This window comes from Corvus brachyrhynchos, unplaced genomic scaffold (genome assembly GCF_000691975.1).
Source record: "Corvus brachyrhynchos isolate BGI_N302 unplaced genomic scaffold, ASM69197v1 scaffold148, whole genome shotgun sequence".
In the NCBI taxonomy this organism is placed as follows: domain Eukaryota; kingdom Metazoa; phylum Chordata; class Aves; order Passeriformes; family Corvidae; genus Corvus; species Corvus brachyrhynchos.
The window spans coordinates 149,432-169,750 of record NW_008239785.1 but is presented as its reverse complement, the minus strand read 5'-3'; the positions used below and the strand labels follow the sequence as shown (position 1 = coordinate 169,750).

The following is a 20,319-nucleotide window of genomic DNA, read 5'->3' as shown; positions in this document are numbered from 1 at the left end:
TCCTCCATTCCTCCATTCCTCCATTCCTCCATTCCTCCATTCCTCCATTCCTCCCCTCCTCTCCTCTCCTCTCCTCTCCTCTCCTCTCCTCTCCTCTCCTCTCCTCTCCTCTCCTTTTTTCTTTTCCTGAGCAGTAAGATTTCCACTCCCCCATTCCTCCATTCCTCCATTCCTCCATTCCTCCATTCCTCCATTCCTCCATTCCTCCTCTCCTCTCCTCTCCTCTCCTCTCCTCTCATTGCTTATAATGGAAGGAAACTTGCCATTAAGGTCTAAAAGGTTCTACCTGATTTTTCTCATGTACAGTATTTTCACTCCCAGGCCAAAGGGTCTCTGCTGGAGAAAACCACTACTGGATGGAACAAATATAAACAGGAATGCTTGAAAATGCTGCAGGAATCATCTGTGGATGGTGGTAAGGAATGAAACAATGAAGAGATGTATGGAGTAACACTGATGAATATGCAAATATTGTCTTGCTTGCTTCACACAAGTGTATGTCTGTTCCTAAGTTCTAAATGTAGAACAATTCACCTGGCACAAATATTGGCCTGAAGTCCCTTTTTTATTCTCCTCCCTCTGTGGCTTTTGGATTCTTAGATGAAGAGCAGCATACCTGCAGTGTCTTCTCCTGAATCCATGCCTCCCACCTTTGACTGGGTGCTCAAAGTTTTACGCTGTTTGGCAAAAGGGAACTTCACAATCTGTCATTATTTCACTCCTAAATGTATAAACTGTGCTCAGCTAGGTGTCTGTCTTCAGGAAGGGATGGCACGGGTTTGATTTGAGTAGTTGGAGAAGTCCAGGATGTAGCTGGGAGAGAGATGACTACTGTTCACCAAGGAGAGATGAAAAGTGGATCTGTGCTCCCTGTTTTGTACTCACTGGCTGTAGGCAGGTATTGAAAGCACCCTCACCAAATCTGTTGGTGACTCCAAAGTGGGAGGTGTCAGAAGTCAGAGCCGTTTGTGGAAAATAAGGAAGGAGAAAACACAGAAAACCAGAGAAAATAAGTTTCCATAAGTTACTATGTCGCTACAGTCAAGGAGGCAAGGAGACACTGATGAGAACTGCAAGGGGGACAAAAGACTTTGTGGAAAGCAGGGAAAGCAAAGCATAGAACTAATGCTGACAGGAAAGAAGGAGGAACATTAGTGAGCATCCAGAAGTCAATAGCCTGGTGTGCAGAAAACATTAGCATGACGCAAAAGAAGATTGTATTTTCCCAGGGAAGCAGAGAATGAATGATGGCTTTCGTGGCAATCAGAACTAAGCCAGATGACCCCAGCAAGATATCAGAGGGCAGTAGTTTGTAGTAGGGGATCAAGAGAACTACAGGGACTCAGAACTTCAGCTTCCATGAAATTGGAAAAAAAGGTATTTTTCTCGTGGCAGTCTCCCCAACCGACGCTTGAGCAAACCTTGATCAGAAATTGGGGAAAGGAACAATAAAGGTGCAGCTATAAATGTTAACAGCTACATGGGTCATAACACCGATGCTTAGCCTCAAAGGTACAGCAGAGTAAGTAAGAATGCACATCCTGTGCTCTGTATTTCAGCAGAAACACCCCAAAAAATGCTGGTGAGATAGCACAGAACTGTCTTTCTTGCTCCCTGTGTTCTTCCCACACAGGTTTCTCAAAGTATTGCTAAGTGCTATGGCAAATAAAGCAGGATATACTCTTCTGCAAAACCATTTAGGATGAGCAAAACCATTAAAGTTAAGAGAGAAGAGCTTTGGCTTTATCCTAAAAGAAAGACAGAAATTAACCAAGACATCAGTGCATTTTATGTTGCTGTCACCTGACTGCACCATTTCAATTTGGCATTATCAAAAGTTATATCTTAACCTTAAATCCTGTGCGTGATGTGATACCTGTGAAGATTAAAACTGAGTTAGTCTGAGATGTTACCAGAGATACAACCTCTGGTATTATCTCTGGGAATGAGAGATATTGCCCAAAGGCTAAGAGGAGTCACTGTCACTGACAGACGTGGTCTGAGCTGAGAACTGGTGTCACAGGGGTTGGGAAAGGTGGAATGTCTTCCATTTACCAGTCTGCTGCATGTACCCAAACCAGTGAGGGGTAACATGGCTGGGATCTGACTGTTACATTTGGACCTCAGAGGCCTCAGGATCACACAATTATAATATCAGAGAATCACAGAACATCCTGAGCCGGAAGGGCCCCACAGGATCATGGATCCAGCCCCTGGCCCTGCCCAGACACCCCAACAACCCCAGCCTGGGCATCCCTGAGAGCGCTGCCCAAACGCTCCTGGAGCTCTGGCAGCCTCGGGGCCGTGCCCATTCCCTGGGGAGCCTGGGCAGTGCCCAGCACCCTCTGGGGAAGAACCTTTCCCTAATATCCAACCTAAACCTCCCTGGCACAGCTCCAGCCGTTCCTTGGGTGCTTTCCCAGTCACAGGGAGCAGAGATCGGAGCTGCCCCTGCTCTGTCCCTCGAGAGGAAGCTGCAGACCTTGGTGAGGTCTGGCCTCAGCCTCCTCGTGATTTTAAGCAATAAACTTCTCTCACAGTGAAGAGTGTAAAGCCTTCAGGACTCAGGGAAGAAGGGCAGCACCCGTTTCTGCTCTGTGCATGGAGCATTGCACAGTGAATACACAACGTTTATCTGCAGCATCTTGTTGCTCTGGAGTAGCTTGCAGGTTACCTGGAACAGCACAGAATGGTTTCCATGACTGCCCATTGCCTGGACAACTTTTTGTAAAATTTGTATTTGCTTCTCTCCCCAGGAGTACATTGCAATGGGACGTTTGATCAGTTTGTTTGCTGGCCATACTCACCCCCAGGAAACGTCTCTGTTCCTTGTCCTTCATATTTGCCATGGCTGGAAAATGGTAACGTGAAAGTTCTAACTTGTCTTGGATTGTGTGCCAGGAATTCAGCTGGAGGGCAGGTGGTGCTTGTCTATCTTGCCCGAGTGTCCTCTGAAGTGGATGAGTGAGAAAGACTCTCAGCTCTTTCTACTGCTTCTGAACTGAGGCACAAAATCATTTTCAATGTTTGTTTGCTCTTTTTCTCCATCTGTGCTCACCACAGCTCCGTATTGTCTGTGGTAAAGCAACATTTGCCAGGTCATGTAACCATCCTGCCAGGGCTTTATTCGTAGTAACAGATTCAGGGTTCAGCTTCTGAGCTTCAGCTTCTGGGGTCCCCACTGATCCCAGACATGAAGCTCTCTCCCAGAAACCTGGACAAGCCAAACTCAGCGGCATTCCGAGCTGTCACCCCTCCAGTGGGCTGCAGCACACCACCAGCAAGTGGTGTGGTGAGCAAACCAGCCTTCCAAGCAGCCTTTTCCTGCAGGGAATGCAGCAGGGAGGCTCAGGAATGGGGGAATACCTGCAAAGGATCTTCAGATTTCATTTAAATTACCAGACGGAAAGCTGTAATTTAATTTGTAAGAGGCAAAAGAGAAAATATTAAAGAAGGGGATTCCTGCTTTAGATGCCACAAGTAATTTTCTGTTTGGAGTCCAGTGCTCACATGTGCTGATTTTCTCCTAATAAAATAGAAAAAAACTGCAACTTGTCAAAAAAAACCCCACCAAACATCTTCAGCAGCAAAACTGTTGAAGACCAAACAACATTCCTTTTCTCCTAAAGAAATGAAAGGGCACTGCCACAGACCAGCATTTCTGCATGCTGCTAAACAGCCTTTCTTAGCTGCTTTTCTCATACCACTTAGAGGGACCAGTTCTGCCTGAGTTCTTTAGTTTATGGGAGACTGCTACCAGCTGCTCACCCCAGCTTTCTCCAGGCCAAGCCACACATGGTTTGTTCTTTAATATCATTTGTCCTTTTTTGATGCTGATAGGCAGTAAGAGACCAAGCTTCTATCTAGTCTCCCAAACTGCTTCTGCCAACCATTTAGAACAAACCCAGCTCTCTGTAATAAACAAAAGCATCTTGCCTCCGTGGAGTGGAGACTCTTTTTTCTTCTCTGAACTTCTACAAAAGCAAGATTTCTGGTCCCATTTCATGGAAGGTTTAAGGTTTTTCTCAGTGTCCATCACAACAAACTGCTCCCAAAGCAATTCTGTCAGCACCAGTTACCCTGAGCTAAACAAGATGTTCTGGTTGTTGCTGCCACCCTTAAACACTTTCAACTCGAAAATGATCAAAAAAGCTTGGGTCTGATTAGAAATAAATGGATGGCAGCTGTTAAGGACAACATCAAACAAACACTAACCAGGGTCCCCATACCATTCCTCTGATGCTAATTCCTAATTAATATAAACTAGGATGATGCAGTGAAAACCAAGAAAATTTCATCAGTTCACCCCACGTGCTGAAAGGGCCCCAGAGCACAGAAATAAAACACCAGCCTGCAACACTAGGTGTTACAGAGGAAGATCATTCCCCAGTCAAATCCTTTTGCACTTTTGACTGCACAACCTGGTCAATGAATTACCCATTCATGAGCTTAATGAGGAAAAATGAATAAAGTGAGATGTAGGCTTTTCTTTTGGATGTACTGAATTGTAAAAACCAGGTACATTCTGGGAATTTATTTCTGCTAGATTACGTTCCGACTTTGTCCCATGTAAATATGAAAAATGCATTGACAAAGACAAAAGAAAAGTGGGTTTTATTCTTTTTTTGAGTATGGGTGGTGTGGACTCTATTGTGGAGGTATAAGGCAGAAATCTTTCAAACGTGTATGAAAAATGAAATCTCTATTTTGACCTTTCCAACTAAAACTCTGTTTACTTTCAGGAAGTGTAGGACATGTATACAGAGTCTGCTTGGATGAAGGGATTTGGCAAACAAAGGAAAATTCCACAGACATTTGGCGGGATAGTTCAGAATGTTCTGAGAAAAATCATTTCCAAAAAAATGTAAGTATGTTTTATATTACGGTTAATACTTTAATCTTCTTAAACCTTTCTTGAGTAACTGACAAAACATTTCCATTTAATACCTGCAAAGGATCTTCAGATTTCATTTAAATTACCAGATGGAAAGCTATAATTTTATTTATAAGAGGCAGAAGAGAAAATATTAAAGAAGGGGATTCCTGCTTTAGACGCCACAAGTAATTTTCTGTTTGGAGTCCAGTGCTCACATGTGCTGATTTTCTCCTAATAAAATAGAAGAAAACTGCAACTTGTGAAGCAAGGGAGCATCTCAGCATCTCCCCAAATCGCTTTAGTCTATCAAAGTCAGGCAACTTCCCTTCTGATCCTTCCAGCATTTAAAGAGCCTTTTAGCATTTAATGAGCTGTTAATTGGTTATTTCAAAGTTAGCTGGTCAGAGACTGGAGGATTCACCCTAATCTAATGCCATCCTTCCTGTATTTCTCATACTGCATCAGCCCAGGGGCTGGACTTTGTCAGCCAAACTTCTTTTGCCATGGAGTTCAGCTTAGCAGATGTCAAAATTAGGTCTTTTAGGTAAGCACTATTACCACTATTTTTTACTTTTTAATACTGACTGAGTGCTGTTTCTTACTCTATCAAGTAACACTGCTTTGCTGATTAGTCATGAAACATGATTAGTTCAGTACCTCCATGTATTACTATGTTTTTACTAAGCTCTTTATATAGTAAGTACATGAATTTCCAAACTTTCAAATGCAATAAATATTCATAAGTTACGAGTGTTTTCCAGGGTTTGTTGCCCATTCTGGATAGCAAATTTGTTTCTGCAAGACGTATTATTTCATCTTGTGTGACAGCAGACAATTTCTCTGAAAGCTTTAACTAGCTTTTCTACCAACACTAAAGGTGGTTTTGTACCTGTTTGTTTTATTTAATGGCACCCCCCCAAGATGTTAGAAATAACCCAGAGCTGGTCTGCACACATCAGAGGAATCTGCTTGGTTGCATGTGCTTTGGTGTTGCAAAATTGAAATAGCCAAGGTGATAACTCGAGCTTTTTACAGGGTTCTTGCCTGCTGGAATGTTTCCATGGAACAGAGTGACTGATGGCTGGGAATCTCCTGCACCCACACTGCTTTCCCTGGGCCCTTTCACCCTCTGCAAGAGAGGCATGGCTCACTAGCATAAAATTGTTAGAAAAAACTACTGGCAGGAAGACAGTGCTAAAGCCCCTGGTGCTGAGTCGTAGAACAAGAAAAACAGCAAACTCCCTGAGGAAAAGGCACAGGTTCCAAGAAAACCTCTGTAGGCCAAGTATGGATTATGAAAGTCCCATATCCTGTATCTCACATTCCCTCTTCGGAGATGCTTTCCTTGGGCCAGAAGTGTGACTAGATGAGAGGTAGACATAAGCAGCTAAAATAGAAAAAACTTAGGAAAAAGAAGTGTTAAATTAGGCAGATTGAAAGGAAATGTGTGCAGGGCCAGGAGTTGGACTTCAACAATCCTCGTGGGTGCCTTTCAACTCAGGATGTTCTATGATCATCTGTGAAAGTGTGAGTGGCTCCCTTCCTCCTCCGAGGTCCTATTTGTCATTCAGAGACATTCAAGATACCCCTAATTTAATAATTTTTTTTTCTTTGAACACAAGATGGAAGTCAGTCTGTTTCAATATCTCTAGACAGAGCTGACTCTCAGGTTTGTACAGACACAGCTGAGCAGTAACTCTGTCTCCAGGCCACACACCCAGCAGTGCACCTCTGTGTGCAGGTTCAGTGAGAGGATCTCTGCAGCTGTGAACCCACCAGGAGCCGTCTGGTGCATGGAATCACGGCAATGTTGAGCTGTGATTTGGACTGCAAATGCTGTTTGTGGAGGAGAAGGCTGGGAGTAGTCTGTGAGTGCCTCTGTATCTAAAAAGAAACTAAGTCTGGGTGCCAGTGTCTTTGTCAGACCCTGATTTCAAAAGGCAGTGCAGAGAGCAGGGATCAGAATCCTCCCCTGGCTCCTTGCAACTCAAAGAAGGTGAACCCCAGAGTTTCTGAGCTGTGTTTCTGCTCTGTCCCCCTGCCTACATAACATATTTGTCCTCTTTGTTCCCAGGAAGAAGAACATAAACTACTTACCACACTACAGCTGTTATACACTATAGGGTATTACTTTTCTCTCATCTCACTGGTATTGGCTCTGCTTATACTTTCTTTACTCAGGTTAGTATAAATTCACATGCATTTTAAAAGGACAGAGTCCTACTCTCATATGCTTCTTTTTATGAAATTGCAGTTATTATTTAGTTTCCAATATTCCAGTACCTTCCAGCCTTCCAGTACCTGAAGGGGCTACAAAAAGGCTGGGGATGAGCTTTGGACAAAGGCAGAGTGATAGGACAAGGGGGAATGGCTTTAAGCTGAAGATGGTAGGTTTAGATCAGATATTAGGAGAAATTCTTTCCTGTAAGGCCCTGGCACAGGTCATGCAGAGAAACTGTTCCTGGACGTGTTTAAGGCCAGGTTGGATGGGCCTTGGAGCAACCTGGGATAGTGGAAGGTGTCCCTGCCCATGGCAGGAGGCATAGAATGAGATGGGCATTAAAATCCTTTCCAACCTGAACCATTCTGTTGATTCCATGTAAATAACTTGTATTTTTCTAATGGGCGATAAAATGCAATTTCCAAGCAAAATCCATTGCTGGGAACAACATGAATACAACAGTTGCTTTGCTGGGTTTTTGTTGATTTTTAAAAATCTTATTTCTGCAAATTAGATCTGTTCCAGAGGATTCATACATTATTTTTTTTTCTCCCACAGAAAACTTCACTGCACGAGAAACTACATCCACATGAATTTATTTGCATCTTTTATCCTGCGTGCCACAGCAGTTCTTATAAAGGACACTGTCTACTACAAGATTTACTCAAAAAGACCAAATGATGAAACTGGATGGGTATTCTACCTCAATCCAGAGGTAATGTTCATAGCTAATAGTAAATGTGTGCTTCTAGTGGTCGTAACAGTTACAGTTTTTGAAGTTCGCCCTACAGCATCAAGTTTTGAGCTGTTTGTTAGTTGAGATTTGGATGCTGAAATTTTGTTGATAAAATCTTGATTGTAATAGATTTATTTTATGTGAAGGCTTGTATAGAAAGAACATATCAATTAATTTGTAATATTTAGCCACTTAAGCAAGGCAACTCACACTTTCTAGCTTTTAGAAAGAAATCTCTACATTTTTTTGGCACTTATTTAACAACATCTCATTCGTGACAACTGTGAATAAATTATTCTTGTTTGATGTTGTAGGAATAGAAGTTGCCCATGTCAACAAGGAATATTATCTGCAAGATGTTAATGATGACCATTACTTTAATTGCTCATCAGTAAAAATTCTCACATACAGACCACAACATCTCTCCTTCCCACAGATTGTAATCATTTGCAGGACTGCCCAGTTTTTCATGCATTACTTTGTTGGGGCGAATTACTTCTGGCTATTGGTAGAAGGAATTTATCTGCACACATTATTGATAACTGTGGTACTCTCTGAAAGACGACTGCTGCAGGCATACATTGTGATAGGATGGGGTAAGTCTGTACCTGTTTCCAAGTCCTGATCATGTGGTGCTTTGCTGAGTCAGTGGAGGATATTTTGTAAAGAAGAAGAAGAAAAAAAATCTGAATTCTGTTTTATTTGTTAGTTTTGAAGACAGCGACTGCAAATGAAGATCTGTCAGCAGTGGTACATTGGCTGCAGTTCGGTTTGACCTGCAGGTACAGGAAATCAGGGAATGGTTTCATAAGAAAACAGGTGCCTGGTGGGCAGAACAAGAAGAAATTTCCTTAAATTTGACTGTATATTGCCATCACTGAATATTATGGTACTTCCAGCATTTCCTACCTCATTTCCTTCCTTTGTAATAGAGCACCTCTACAGCGAAAATGCCAACGCATCAGCAAGTTTCATTTAGATGTTCCCCCTCTCAGCTCACCTGAAAGCTCTAAGGTGTGCTGTAAGCCAGGGGACAATCTGAAACACTGCACGAGTCAGGTCTTATAATTCAGGCATTATCCAGGAAATAAAGACAATTTAAAGGTAGTTACTTTTGGGGGTCTTTTTCACCATCCATGCCTTGATTTCCCTGTTCCCTCTCACATTCCTCTTTAAAGGACCCCTGTGCTACATTGGCTCTCTGAGCACACAGGTTGCTGGTGCTCCAAGACCACTCTCTTTCATGCTGGTTAGTGTTGTTTCATTCTTTCATCATGCTTCCTACCTCTCTAAATCCCTTTGTTGCTTTGATCACCAGCTTGTTGGAATAGGGATTAGTCATTTCATTCCTTGTTCAGATTGCAATGGACAAGTCTGTTAGGAAATTTGCTCCCTGCCATACGAGTATTAATAAAATTGATAATTTGCCTGCTGGTCCTCTTCTATTGGTTGCACACCTGCATCATATTCACCAATTTTCTAAAGGCTTTCCCCACTCATTAGCTTAATTTTTTATTTATATTTATTACAATCACTGCTAAGATGGGAGATCTGGCATCTGTCTTACAGATATTTGTAGTACCACTGCTGCTGAGGCAGCAGGGCTGAACCAGGGCTCACACTGACACTTCCTCAGCTGCTGCACAGGAACTGCCTTTGATAACCTCACCTCATCATCCCGGGTGTCACCTTTCCTCGTGAGACCACCTCGTATTCCCCTGGATCTATAGTTCTGTTCCCAAGTGCTCCATGCCCCAGTTGTTCTTGCAGACCCTCTTGTTGCACCAATACCACCTCCTACCCAAGTGAGACTCCTTGTATCTCTTTCCCCCTTTTACCTACTCAGAAATCTATTCTCTTGGAAAGTATTTTGTTTCTGGTCCTTTCCCTGTGTTGCCACACTCCAGCTTTCTCCATGACCTTAGCCAGTGTCGCAGGATCCTGAATAGTCCCTGTTCTGGTCCCAGTGTCCCACACCTCCTTTAATTTCTGCCACATCCACCAGAAAATCTCCTGTGTGTTACTGGGCTAAAAATCCAGTGGAACACCTGCTTGTAGCTCATGATTTGAGACCTGTGCTTGCACACTTGTAGTCCATTGGAATAGTGCAGTAATCCTTTATTTTAGGGGGTTTTTTTCAGCCTGCAGTCTGTGATCTCCAGGAAGGGGTGGGGGCAACAATAAGGGGATGGGGATTCTCTTGAAGGGGTCCAGGAAAACAATCCTTTGTCAGCTCTTTTAATTAACCAGGCAGCATTCCACACCTTGACTGAAAACTCCTTTCAGGTTCAACAACTGCTGCCTGACGTAGTCTGCGAGGCCTCGTGTGCCAATTAGTTCGAATTCTCTGGGTCAGAAATTTAGGAGATTTCAGCAGATCAGCAGTGTGTTTGTGTGCAAATGTATTTATCAGTCTGAAAATGCAAGATTCAACTACACCATGAAACGTCATTTTGCATTTGAACTACAAATGGGGAAAGCCAGGGTGAAGTTGATTTCTGTACAATTGTCAATAGAAGACTAAAAAGCACAAATCTTTGCACCACACACTTCTACAAGCTTGGCTGTGATTGACTCTTCTTTCCTTTTCAGTTGTTCCAATCCTGTTTGTGGGCCCTTGGGGAATAACCAGATCCAAACTGGAGAACACTGGGTAGGTTGCTAAATAAAATGTGCCTTGGAATACTGGATTTCTGTTTGCTTAGCTGATTTCTGTTTGCCCTGGGCAGTACTTGACACAAGAAAATTGTAAGATTATACAGCACCTATTGATACTTGTTATATTTTCAAGGTTCCCTTTAGTACTTTTACATCAAACTTCTTCTAGGAATTCTCAGATTTACTTATGCATAAAGCAAGGAGTAGAATGAACTTTCACTGCTCCTGAAGTGAAAACTATTGCAGCCAATGTTCATCCATTCACGTGAAGCAAACTGTGCATCAGCATCTTCATGGAGAGCATCCTCTCAGTACGAAAAGGAGACCAGTGCTTTCCTTGGAGACCGTCTACACTTTGAGTTTAATTAGAATTCACTGCCACTTTGTAAAAAAAAAAAAAAATAAATTGTAGTGGAGGCTAATGACAAAACCTGATAGTCACTGAAAGCTGGTGTTTGGTGAGGGCATCAGTGACAGTAACATGCACTAGTAAGCATCAGTTCCTGGTCTTCAGTGGTGCTGTTGGTGAGATCACATAAACTCTGTGGTTTAGGTACAGTATCTTTTGTTCTCTTATTTTTTGTGGTTTCCTGGGAATTTTATTTGGAATGCCAATGTGGATCATAAGCAACATCCAATTCATAATGATGGTCTTACAGAGTTAGATGTCATGTAAATTGTAAATGACAAGCCAAGATCCTACAGAACCTGAGGCTAATTAGCAAGAGGAGACATATGCACAGGACAAATTAGGAGGTTAAAGCAGGAGAAAGAGAGACAGTTTCAAGGAAACAGTAAGCATCCCTTTGAGCAGATCAAGAAGCATGGTCACAATTCCTGGTTTACTCATTTCCAGTCTCCAGTTTCAGATAGATAATTTAAGGAGGATGAATTTCATTATGAATTTTTGGTGTCATGTACATTTGTTTTGTGGATTCAAAGACTGAGTTTTCCGGATAGTTCTGAACTTTATGGTCTAGGAAAACCTTTATCAACACTCCTGTGGAAAGATCTTCAGAATAAATACAATTAGAGTTGTTGGTGAAACTCTTCCTAGTCCAATTCCAGTTCTTTAGGGGGCCACCTGAAAAAGTTGAACTTCATCAAGTTCCTTTTGAAATAGATATACAAGTTACGTGAGCATTCTTTTTTTTAATTTCTATGAAAAGAATTATACTTTAAATTACTCTCCAGGTGCTGGGGGACAAATGAACACATGGGGATCTGGTGGATCATCCGAGGTCCAATGATGTTTTCCATCACAGTAAGAATTGTATAACCTGTATTTTTTTCCCTCCTTGCTCTTTGTAATTAGTGCCATTTTTGTCCTTCAAAATTTTGGAATAATTAAGATACAGTTTCCTACTACAGAAATATCAAGGGGGACGTAAAATGACAGAATGGATGAAGTTTTGCTCAAAAAATGAGGAAGCAGGGCTCTGTACTAAAAAATTGAGATGTAATTTTATACTGGGAGATCATGTATCAAATGATATGTCAGGCTGAATAAGGTGATGCTAAGTTACTCAGCTTTGCATATTTAGTATGTGACAATAACCTGCTTGTATTCCAGCCTCATCACAACTGCATTCCAGTTATTTGGCAGCAGGTTTTGCAAGTGTTTAATATCAATTATACATTTATTTCGTAGTTAACTGATTAGTGTCATAAAATTTATTTTAAGTAAACCATATGTATTTTCCTTCAAGGTTAACTTTGGCATCTTCTTAAAAATCCTCAGAATGCTGATTTCCAAACTGAAAGCTCAGCAAATGACCTTTCATGACTATAAATACAGGTATGTAGTAAATGACACAGAAGTCCTGGCCCCTTTTTAAAACTTTTGTCACATCAAAAACTTGCCAGTTTGCCCTTAAAGATTTACCTACCACCACCAGGTGTAATGGATATTCAGAATATGATGTAGGAAAAGCGGCTCCACAGACATTTCCTTATCTGAGAGGCAAAGGCAGGTCAGCACCTGTGTGCTGAGTTTCGTGGGCATTTTCACAAAGCCTTTTCAGTGCAGTGAGAGCTCTGCTCTCAGGTTTCTTCTCTCACACCTCTGGCCTCTGCTGCTGTGACACATTTCTCCCTTTGTCACCAAAATTCAAGAAGAAGAAGAAAAACCCTCTAGCACTATGTTTGTAGCCTGCTAGAGAATCAGGCATCACTTTATTGTGCCACGGAAAACATTCCATTTACCCATGCCTTTTAACTAGACTTTCCACAGGTTTATACACACATTATTCACATCACAAAACTGCTATTACCATTCAGAAGTTAGAATATTAAGGGCATATTTTTGGAATAATTTCTTTGTCTCTGAGTTTTTGATTTTGGCACCAAGGATGTTTAAAAAATACAGCAATCGAATATTTTCTTTTTAAGACTGGCAAGATCTACACTTGTGCTGATTCCATTGTTGGGGATCCACGAGTTTGCATTTACCTTCATCACTGATGAACAGGTGGAAGGACTTTCAAGACATATAAGACTTTTCATTCAGCTGACAATGAGCTCATTTCATGTAAGTACTGTTTTGCAAGCATTATTTTAGGGGTCATAGATCCAAGTGCATATTCTGCTCACCACAGTTACAGTGAATTCTGATTTAATATTATGCCCCAACCTACAATGTCTCTAAATACACTACTGCAGTAACAAGATAAACCTCTCACAAATGCATACTCAAATACAATAGTCCCAAACATCAAAAAAAAGGAGTCTGACATTTTCAGGAACAAGGTGTCCTCTGCTCCCTGGTAATAGTTAACAGCTCATCACAAAGCCCTGGAAACAGGATTAAAATGATCCATTTAAAACACTCCCAGCCAAAATCATAACAATGTCTGCCTCATCCAAGGTTTGGGCTCCATTTCCCTAAAGGATGTGTTTGTTCACCTTATCTGCAAAGTGACCCTGTGGACTCCTACGTGTGCCTTCACAGAAGTGCTGTACACGTGCATCAATTTTCAGTTAGTTTAAGGAGAAAATTTGTCAGAGCCCTCCCATGGATGGAGCAGACAAATGGACCAGCATCTGCAGGTGGAAAAGAAGTTTCTCACCCATACAGCCAGGAGTGTTTTACAGGTGTTCACCTTCAATCACCCTGACTCAGTTCTGTGTGAGTAGGCAGAAACCTGAGGTGAGGAAAGGAGTGTGACTGTGGCAGCTCCTTGCCCTCAGATCTCAGCTGCAAGACTGAAGGGGTACAAGAGCCACACTCCAGTAAAATAGCCAGCTCTAAGCAGTCCACATTCCAGAGTGAGTTGTTACTGGACCTCAGTGGTGATTCTCAGATGGCCACTCATGCACAGGCACAGGGTGTGCTTCCCAGTAACTATTTGCTCTCCAGTTTGCCAAGCCAAAGAACTGGACACTGGCACAAAGCCCCGTCTGAGTTCTGCAGCCCTGCTAAGTAATAAATTTTTCAGATAGTACTAATGAACCTGCTCAGCAAAGCTGTCCTTTACCTGTATCTTCCTGCCTTGATCTTCCTGGGGCAACAGGACAGCGATTCCCAGATCTTTATTTGCTGCAAAACCCAGTGACCTTGCTGGCTGCAAGTGGCTGCTCCTCAGTAATTCACGGCTCTGACACATGCTGCCCACTGCTGCAGCCTGAGGCATGAAGCCATCGGAGCATTGCTGCACTTTCCCCACGATTTCTGATGATCCTTGGGTTTAACCTTTGCATAAATGCACCTGTGCTCTGCTGTATGTATGCATCAGTGTTTTGACGCTGTTATTGAGGCTACGCTTTAAAGTTGCCACTGCAGCTTGAGGGGAAAAATGTCCTGAGTGGCAGCAGAGAATTCCTGCAGAGCCACAACCCCAAGGAGCCTGCTGACATGGTGTTCACAGGATCACGGAATTATTTGGGTTGGAAGGGACCTTAATGCTAGAGTATAAGTTCCTTGGTTAGACACAGCCTTACTTGGAGAGGTTGCAGTGGCTAGATTTTATTTTAAAAGCACAGAATCATTTTAAGTGAGGATTTTATTTACTGGCTTGTGCAAAGAAATCTGATATATAAACCAGCTTACTCATCCTTGCTAAAGAACACAAAGTTCATTCCTTTTAGAGAAACATGCATGCGCTTGGCAGCATGTCATGCTTTAGAAGCAAAGATCCATTAAAAAATACCCAAAGATCTTAGCCAATGTTTATTGCAGATTCTCTTTTTTAGCTGCAGCATTATTTATGAAGGGATTAGCCAAAAAGCACATAAACTGTACACAATTACATTTGTTTAGTCTGTAAATCTTCTCAGTAGTTTTAAAAGGCAGTTAAACTGTTTTGTTAAAGAAAAACAATTATCCCTGGGATCTCAGCTGAAGGTTTAACTCAAACATTTTCTAGGAGCAAAAAATTAAATTCTAAATAGGAGTTCTGCTGTAGGTACAATGCTGCTTTGCTTTAGAAAGTGGAGCAATCTAAACATCTTGGCTCTCTTGTGCATGGGAACTGTTACCCTCAGGAAAAACCACTGGTGTCTGGTGGAGAGAACCCAGTGATGTGATGAGTAATTGATCATGTTGCCATTGTCAAGAGAACTGAAGAACAATTGTGAGGCTTGTATGTGCATCTGTCCTTTCCTATTGGTGTTTCTGCTAATGAACCATTCTTCTGAATTTCTGATTCTTCATTTTTCACTTGCCCTGGGATAATTCTGGAAATGTGTTTGAGAAGTCACAACATATCAGGAAGGTTTCTAAGTGTGAAAATCAATTTATTGGGAGAAAAATGAGTAAGCACTAAAGAAAGCAGGGTATAAAGTGAACATCAAATATAAATAATCAGCAAAGTCTTCCACCTTCTGGTGTGATTTTACAGTGCTTCTGCTTGTCACTGCATGCTCTGATCCTGCAGCAGTGAACGAGATTCACAGAGGTTTTCACAAGCTGAAATCAGCCCAGGGATGTTCCCACAGGCAGCTCCTAATCTGGTGAGTCTCTGCCTTTCTCACACTGGCTGTCACCAGGCTTAGCAAGCACAGGACTCAGCACTGCTGGGTAGTTCAAATCCTATTTCTGCTTGTGGTGCCTGTGAGGCCAAATTTAGAGCTCATACCCAGCAGAGTCATGAACTTTCTACCCCCCCAAAAAAAGAGAACTGCATCCAGGAGTAGGAGAAACTCTGCATAAAAAGTTGCTTTTTAAGCTAGCAGATCTGTATTTAGTATAATATATTGCAATACATTTAAATATTTAAAATATTAGATGATAATACATTATATTTACGCAAGGTAATTATTATGTTACAATTTGTACTTAATATTATCTATTATTAACTCTGGTGAATTCTATCTTCCTACCATAACCCAGACGAAGCACGAAAAAGGATAGAAATAAAATACAATTTTTTGTATTTTAAAAAGCAATTCTGTTTGCTCTTCCTCCTGTCCCCATTTCCACTGGTGTTGCAGATAAACTGCTTCTTTTCCTACTTACTGCACATATGCTGAAGGAATTAATGACTCCAAATATTTCAGGACTGCTAGAAAATTAACAGCAGGCTCAGAATGCTATTGGTTCATGCTAGGTGTAATGAAAAACGTTGAAGCTTCTGTGTATGTGAATTTCTTTTTAAACTTTTGTCTGAGAAAAGCAGAAGCATTTCTGGAAAAGTATCAGTGTGAGAACAATTGAATGCTGTCAGCTGAGCTGCACCTTTGTCCTGGGACTCAGAGTGTTTATTTTCTTAATCAGAACTTGTGTCACAGCTGCCTTTAAACACACCAAAAAAGGGCATTTCCTGAAGCAGTGGGAATAAATCTGCATGTCTGTGGGGCTGAGATGCAGCCTGTAAGCTGCCTTAGTCTGACATCAAACACAGAGAGAGGCAAATGGAAAGAATAATTTTGGGGTTGGTTTAAAACAAGTTATATCTCCAGGGTTTTTTAAGGTGTTTATCTAAATCGGTTACAAAGGAAAAACAGCAATTCAAAATGGTCAAAAGACTCAATATAGCTGAACTTCGAACTAACACTAATCACTTAATATAGAAATAATTTGTAAGAAGCACCCAAATGAGATCTGTCTCAGTAGACTCATTCACAAACCCAAACAAGCATACAGATAATATGAGAAACCAAGCTGCATTTTTTTTTTATTTTACCACGTTTGGAAATAGCAGCAGTCACAGTATAAAAGCAATAGCTTGGGAAAAAAAGTACTATGTGGTAGCAAAATGAGGATAAAACTGGATTTTATAGTCTGTTCTTCAGCATCTGCACAAAATGTGCCCTGCACTTGCCAAGGAACTGCACAAAAACAAGTGACTGTGTACTTCATTAATAACAAAATGCTGGCAGCTGGTTTCCTTACTGAAAATTAAGGAGCACTGTTTGTATTTATGGTTTTAACTCTAATGTCATCTTTAAATTAACGCTTCAGGTATTTCTGCACACTGACTTTTTCCTCTCACTCCCTTTCTCTTGCAGGGCTTTTTGGTAGCAGTTCTCTATTGCTTTGCTAATGGAGAGGTAAGATACAATGCTGAGAGAGGAGTTTTTAGCTCATTAGTAAAGTATCTTAATGACACCAAGAAGGATGAACGCGCTGAGCAGCTCTGTTGATTGAGAGCATGTATGTGTTCTTTTGAGCTGGTAAAATTGTTCTGTGTGAAGAGAACAACAAGAACTACCACAGGTTTGGACTCAAATGCAAAGTATTTCCATTGAAGCCTGAGTGGTGTCTGAAATACCACTAGAGGTTTATGGTCACCCACCTAAAACCCAGTCCTTTAATCAGCTGAAACCCCAGACTTTCTGCGGTAATTTCAGAACTACTTAAATAAAAAAGAGAGCTGGCACTTGTCTGCAGTAGAGAACTGCTTGTCTGACATTTGTGAAGGGCACAGAATTGCCAGCAGCTCTCATCAGCAGTTGAAAGTTGCTCTTTTGGCCTTCTACCACCTGGTCCAGCTGAACTCTCAGGCCAAAGTGCTGCTGCTCAGAGCCAGGGGAAGCCCCACTCCTCCACACGGGGCTAGAGCCTGTCCTCCTCTGCAGTGCTGGCTCCTGAGGTGCAGGCAGTGGGACACTCAGTGCAGAGAATTTCCATCAGGCTGCCAGATAAAAGGCTTTAACAAAACAAGCCAGCTACACCACCACAACACTTGGGCAAAGCTGCGTGGTCCTCGTTTCCTCAGCCCCTGCGCCTTCCTCCTCCTCCTCACTCCAGCAGACTGTAAACAGGAGTCACTTGAGCTCTCACAAGTCAGAAGGAAGAGGTTGGACTCTTCAGATTGATTTAGCAAACAAGGCTGTTCCTACCCTACAAGGACCCCAAGAGGTGCAAGGTGAACCCCGAAGGGGCAGGAAGCTCAGCACTTCACAACTAGTGAAGTGTTAGATACAACTAGTATTTGTGTTAGTGAACTACAAGGTGGCCACATGCCATTAGCATGACCAGACTATTTTCTCCTCCCCTCAGGTGAAAGCAGAGCTCCAGAAGCAGTGGTCCCGTTTCCTGCTGGCAGATCCCTTCGGCTGCAAACTCTGCTTTCTCGGGGAAAACATCAAGTACCTCAGGAAATGTTCACAGAAACAGAAAAAACAGCACCTCAGCAGCAAACACCACTTCTGCCCGGAGGTGAGCAAGCCCTGGGACATGCAGGTGCAGCAGGTGCTGAGGAGGCAGAGGACAGAGCCCAGCCCAGGACCCCCCCAGATGAGCATGTCCGACAGCAGCGAGGGAGAGGTCACCACCGGAGAGACAACCGAGGAAGTCTTTGAGGAAAGCGAAATTTAGAGAGCTGGGGCAGCATCTCCCAACAGCCAGGGCTCCGAAAGATCTTTCACCTCCAGACTGTTCTGAGCTCTGGAATGTGCAGTGCAAGGACGAAGCCGTTGATATCCCAGATGTTCCAGGTTTCTTGATCTGAGAAAAACGTTTTCTGGATGTTGCTAACCGGTGTGGCTGGGTAGAAGAGGTCATCGGGATGGATCACTTCTGCTTTGAGCTGACATTTCTGCTTTCGTGACCTACACCAGGCAGCAGGATGGACTCTGGAAATCAGGAGGCTCTGGAGACACTGCCCTTCGAGTCACACAGTGAGAAGCTGTTATTTTCTCATGGGAGTGGTTCATAAATAGAGAGACGTGTGTGGCAGACTCCTTTCTTCACAGACTGAAATCATACCCCATCTCAAGAAAACCACCCCAATTTTAGACCAAACCAGACCAAATATATATATATATATATAAAACCCCAAAAATAAACTTGGGAAGAAGCAAACTTTTGATACATTTTTGAGCATCTTCACCTAAAGTTTAGTGCTGGAAATAAATGTCATTATGAGATGAAAACCCAAAATATTTCCATGGAATGTGCCCAAATGAAATGTTCTGTTACAATTTTTGTTACCTTATTTTTTTTTTCTGTTCTTGCTTTTGACACAAGCCACTGTGACTTCTGGTTTGCCCTACGTGTGCCCTTAATGACAAAGCAGCTCAGTGGTAAGTGATGCCTCCACCTTCCTCCCAGGGGCCCCAAAGTGGATAAAGACATGGGATTGTGACAGCACCAAAAGAATATTGTGAAATCCTTCCTCCACCATTTGACAAGAGCCATGGTGAAGTTTCATTTCTCAAATACAAACTCATCCAGAGACCTATGAAATGCAATTGAGTTTGTTAATATTCTATGATCCAGCTTATATAACTTACCAATGCTTTTAGGATTATTTATCAGGCTACAAAGGTTTAGCCTTTGGCAGTTATGATATACTCTTTTGATGCAAAGAACAGATCAATTCATTGACTAGCACTAGTTCAAGAACATACTTCTGGCACTTTAAAAAAGTATTTATTTTACAGTCCTATATGTGTTAACCTATTTAATCAATACAAAGTTGTATATTTCAGTAATATATTAATAAACTGTAAATGTTTGATCCATTTTAAAATAATATTATCTACAATTTTTAAAGGTTTTTTTACTAGAATGTGCATTCTGCTTACATAGAATTTTACTGCAATGGATTTCCTCAGCAGCCACTGGAAACACCAGACACCACACATACATTTATAGTGTCTTCCTCAATTTAAACCAGACTGATTTCTTCCAGAGCCATTGTTTAAGACATTAAAGAGCTTGAAGTGATTTAGAATGTGTTTTACTTAGGTGTTAAAAACGTCAAAATTTTAAGACTTTATGGTATCTCAGTGAAATAGTTTACTTTTTAATTGCATTTTAAAGAGTTTCATATGGTCAAGAAACCAGTTTTCTGTTCTCCTAACAGCAGTCCCTCTAGCTGCATTTTCTCCTCTCTATTATGTGTTTGGGCTTTTCGCCTCTTTCAGTTTATAAAAATCAACTGTTGTTATATAAGCAGGCCCTGTTGGCCTGAGGTCTGATAAAAACAACCATCACATGGATTCCTTCAGAAAGCACGCTTCTAAGTTGATAACAGCAGGTTTCATCCTAAGAATATAGCATTATTTATTTTACAGAATCATTACAAGCTCCTGGTTTCTAAACAAACTATTTCTAGAAGACAGCAGCGAACCTCACAATTCACACCTAGTTAACAGTGAGTGGTAGGAATAGCTGACTGTCCTCCTGGGAACTTGAAGGTCTGCAGCCAGGAATCCTCCTGGGATTTTCTTTCCAGCCTTTGTGGAGCCCCTGGAGGGACACTGCAGCCCGATGAGCTGATAAAACCAGCTGTAGCAGCCAGGGATCCTCCAAGTGCACGGACGGGACACACAGAAACAGTCGAAGTGATGCCTTTTCCTGGTCGAGTCTTTCCCTGTGTCTCTGTGTCTCTCTTCTTCCCGTAACTCCCCCCCAACATTGGGTATAACATTATAGGTTTT

At 41.9% G+C, this 20,319-nt stretch overlaps 1 protein-coding gene across 1 annotated transcript in view; it reads left to right on the top strand.

The window, feature by feature from the left end:
* Nucleotides 1-20,319, top strand: part of GLP2R (glucagon like peptide 2 receptor) — a 27,251-nt gene extending 6,932 nt beyond the window's left edge. The window contains exons 2-13 of the mRNA XM_008640540.2: nt 322-415; nt 2,757-2,861; nt 4,743-4,864; nt 6,951-7,057; nt 7,656-7,812; nt 8,270-8,429; nt 10,426-10,486; nt 11,686-11,755; nt 12,201-12,289; nt 12,883-13,021; nt 16,939-16,980; nt 17,933-20,319. Of these exons, the coding sequence (XP_008638762.1) occupies nt 322-415; nt 2,757-2,861; nt 4,743-4,864; nt 6,951-7,057; nt 7,656-7,812; nt 8,270-8,429; nt 10,426-10,486; nt 11,686-11,755; nt 12,201-12,289; nt 12,883-13,021; nt 16,939-16,980; nt 17,933-18,250 (1,464 nt within the window). The 3' untranslated portion in view covers nt 18,251-20,319. The remainder of the gene's footprint in view (nt 1-321; nt 416-2,756; nt 2,862-4,742; nt 4,865-6,950; nt 7,058-7,655; nt 7,813-8,269; nt 8,430-10,425; nt 10,487-11,685; nt 11,756-12,200; nt 12,290-12,882; nt 13,022-16,938; nt 16,981-17,932) is intronic.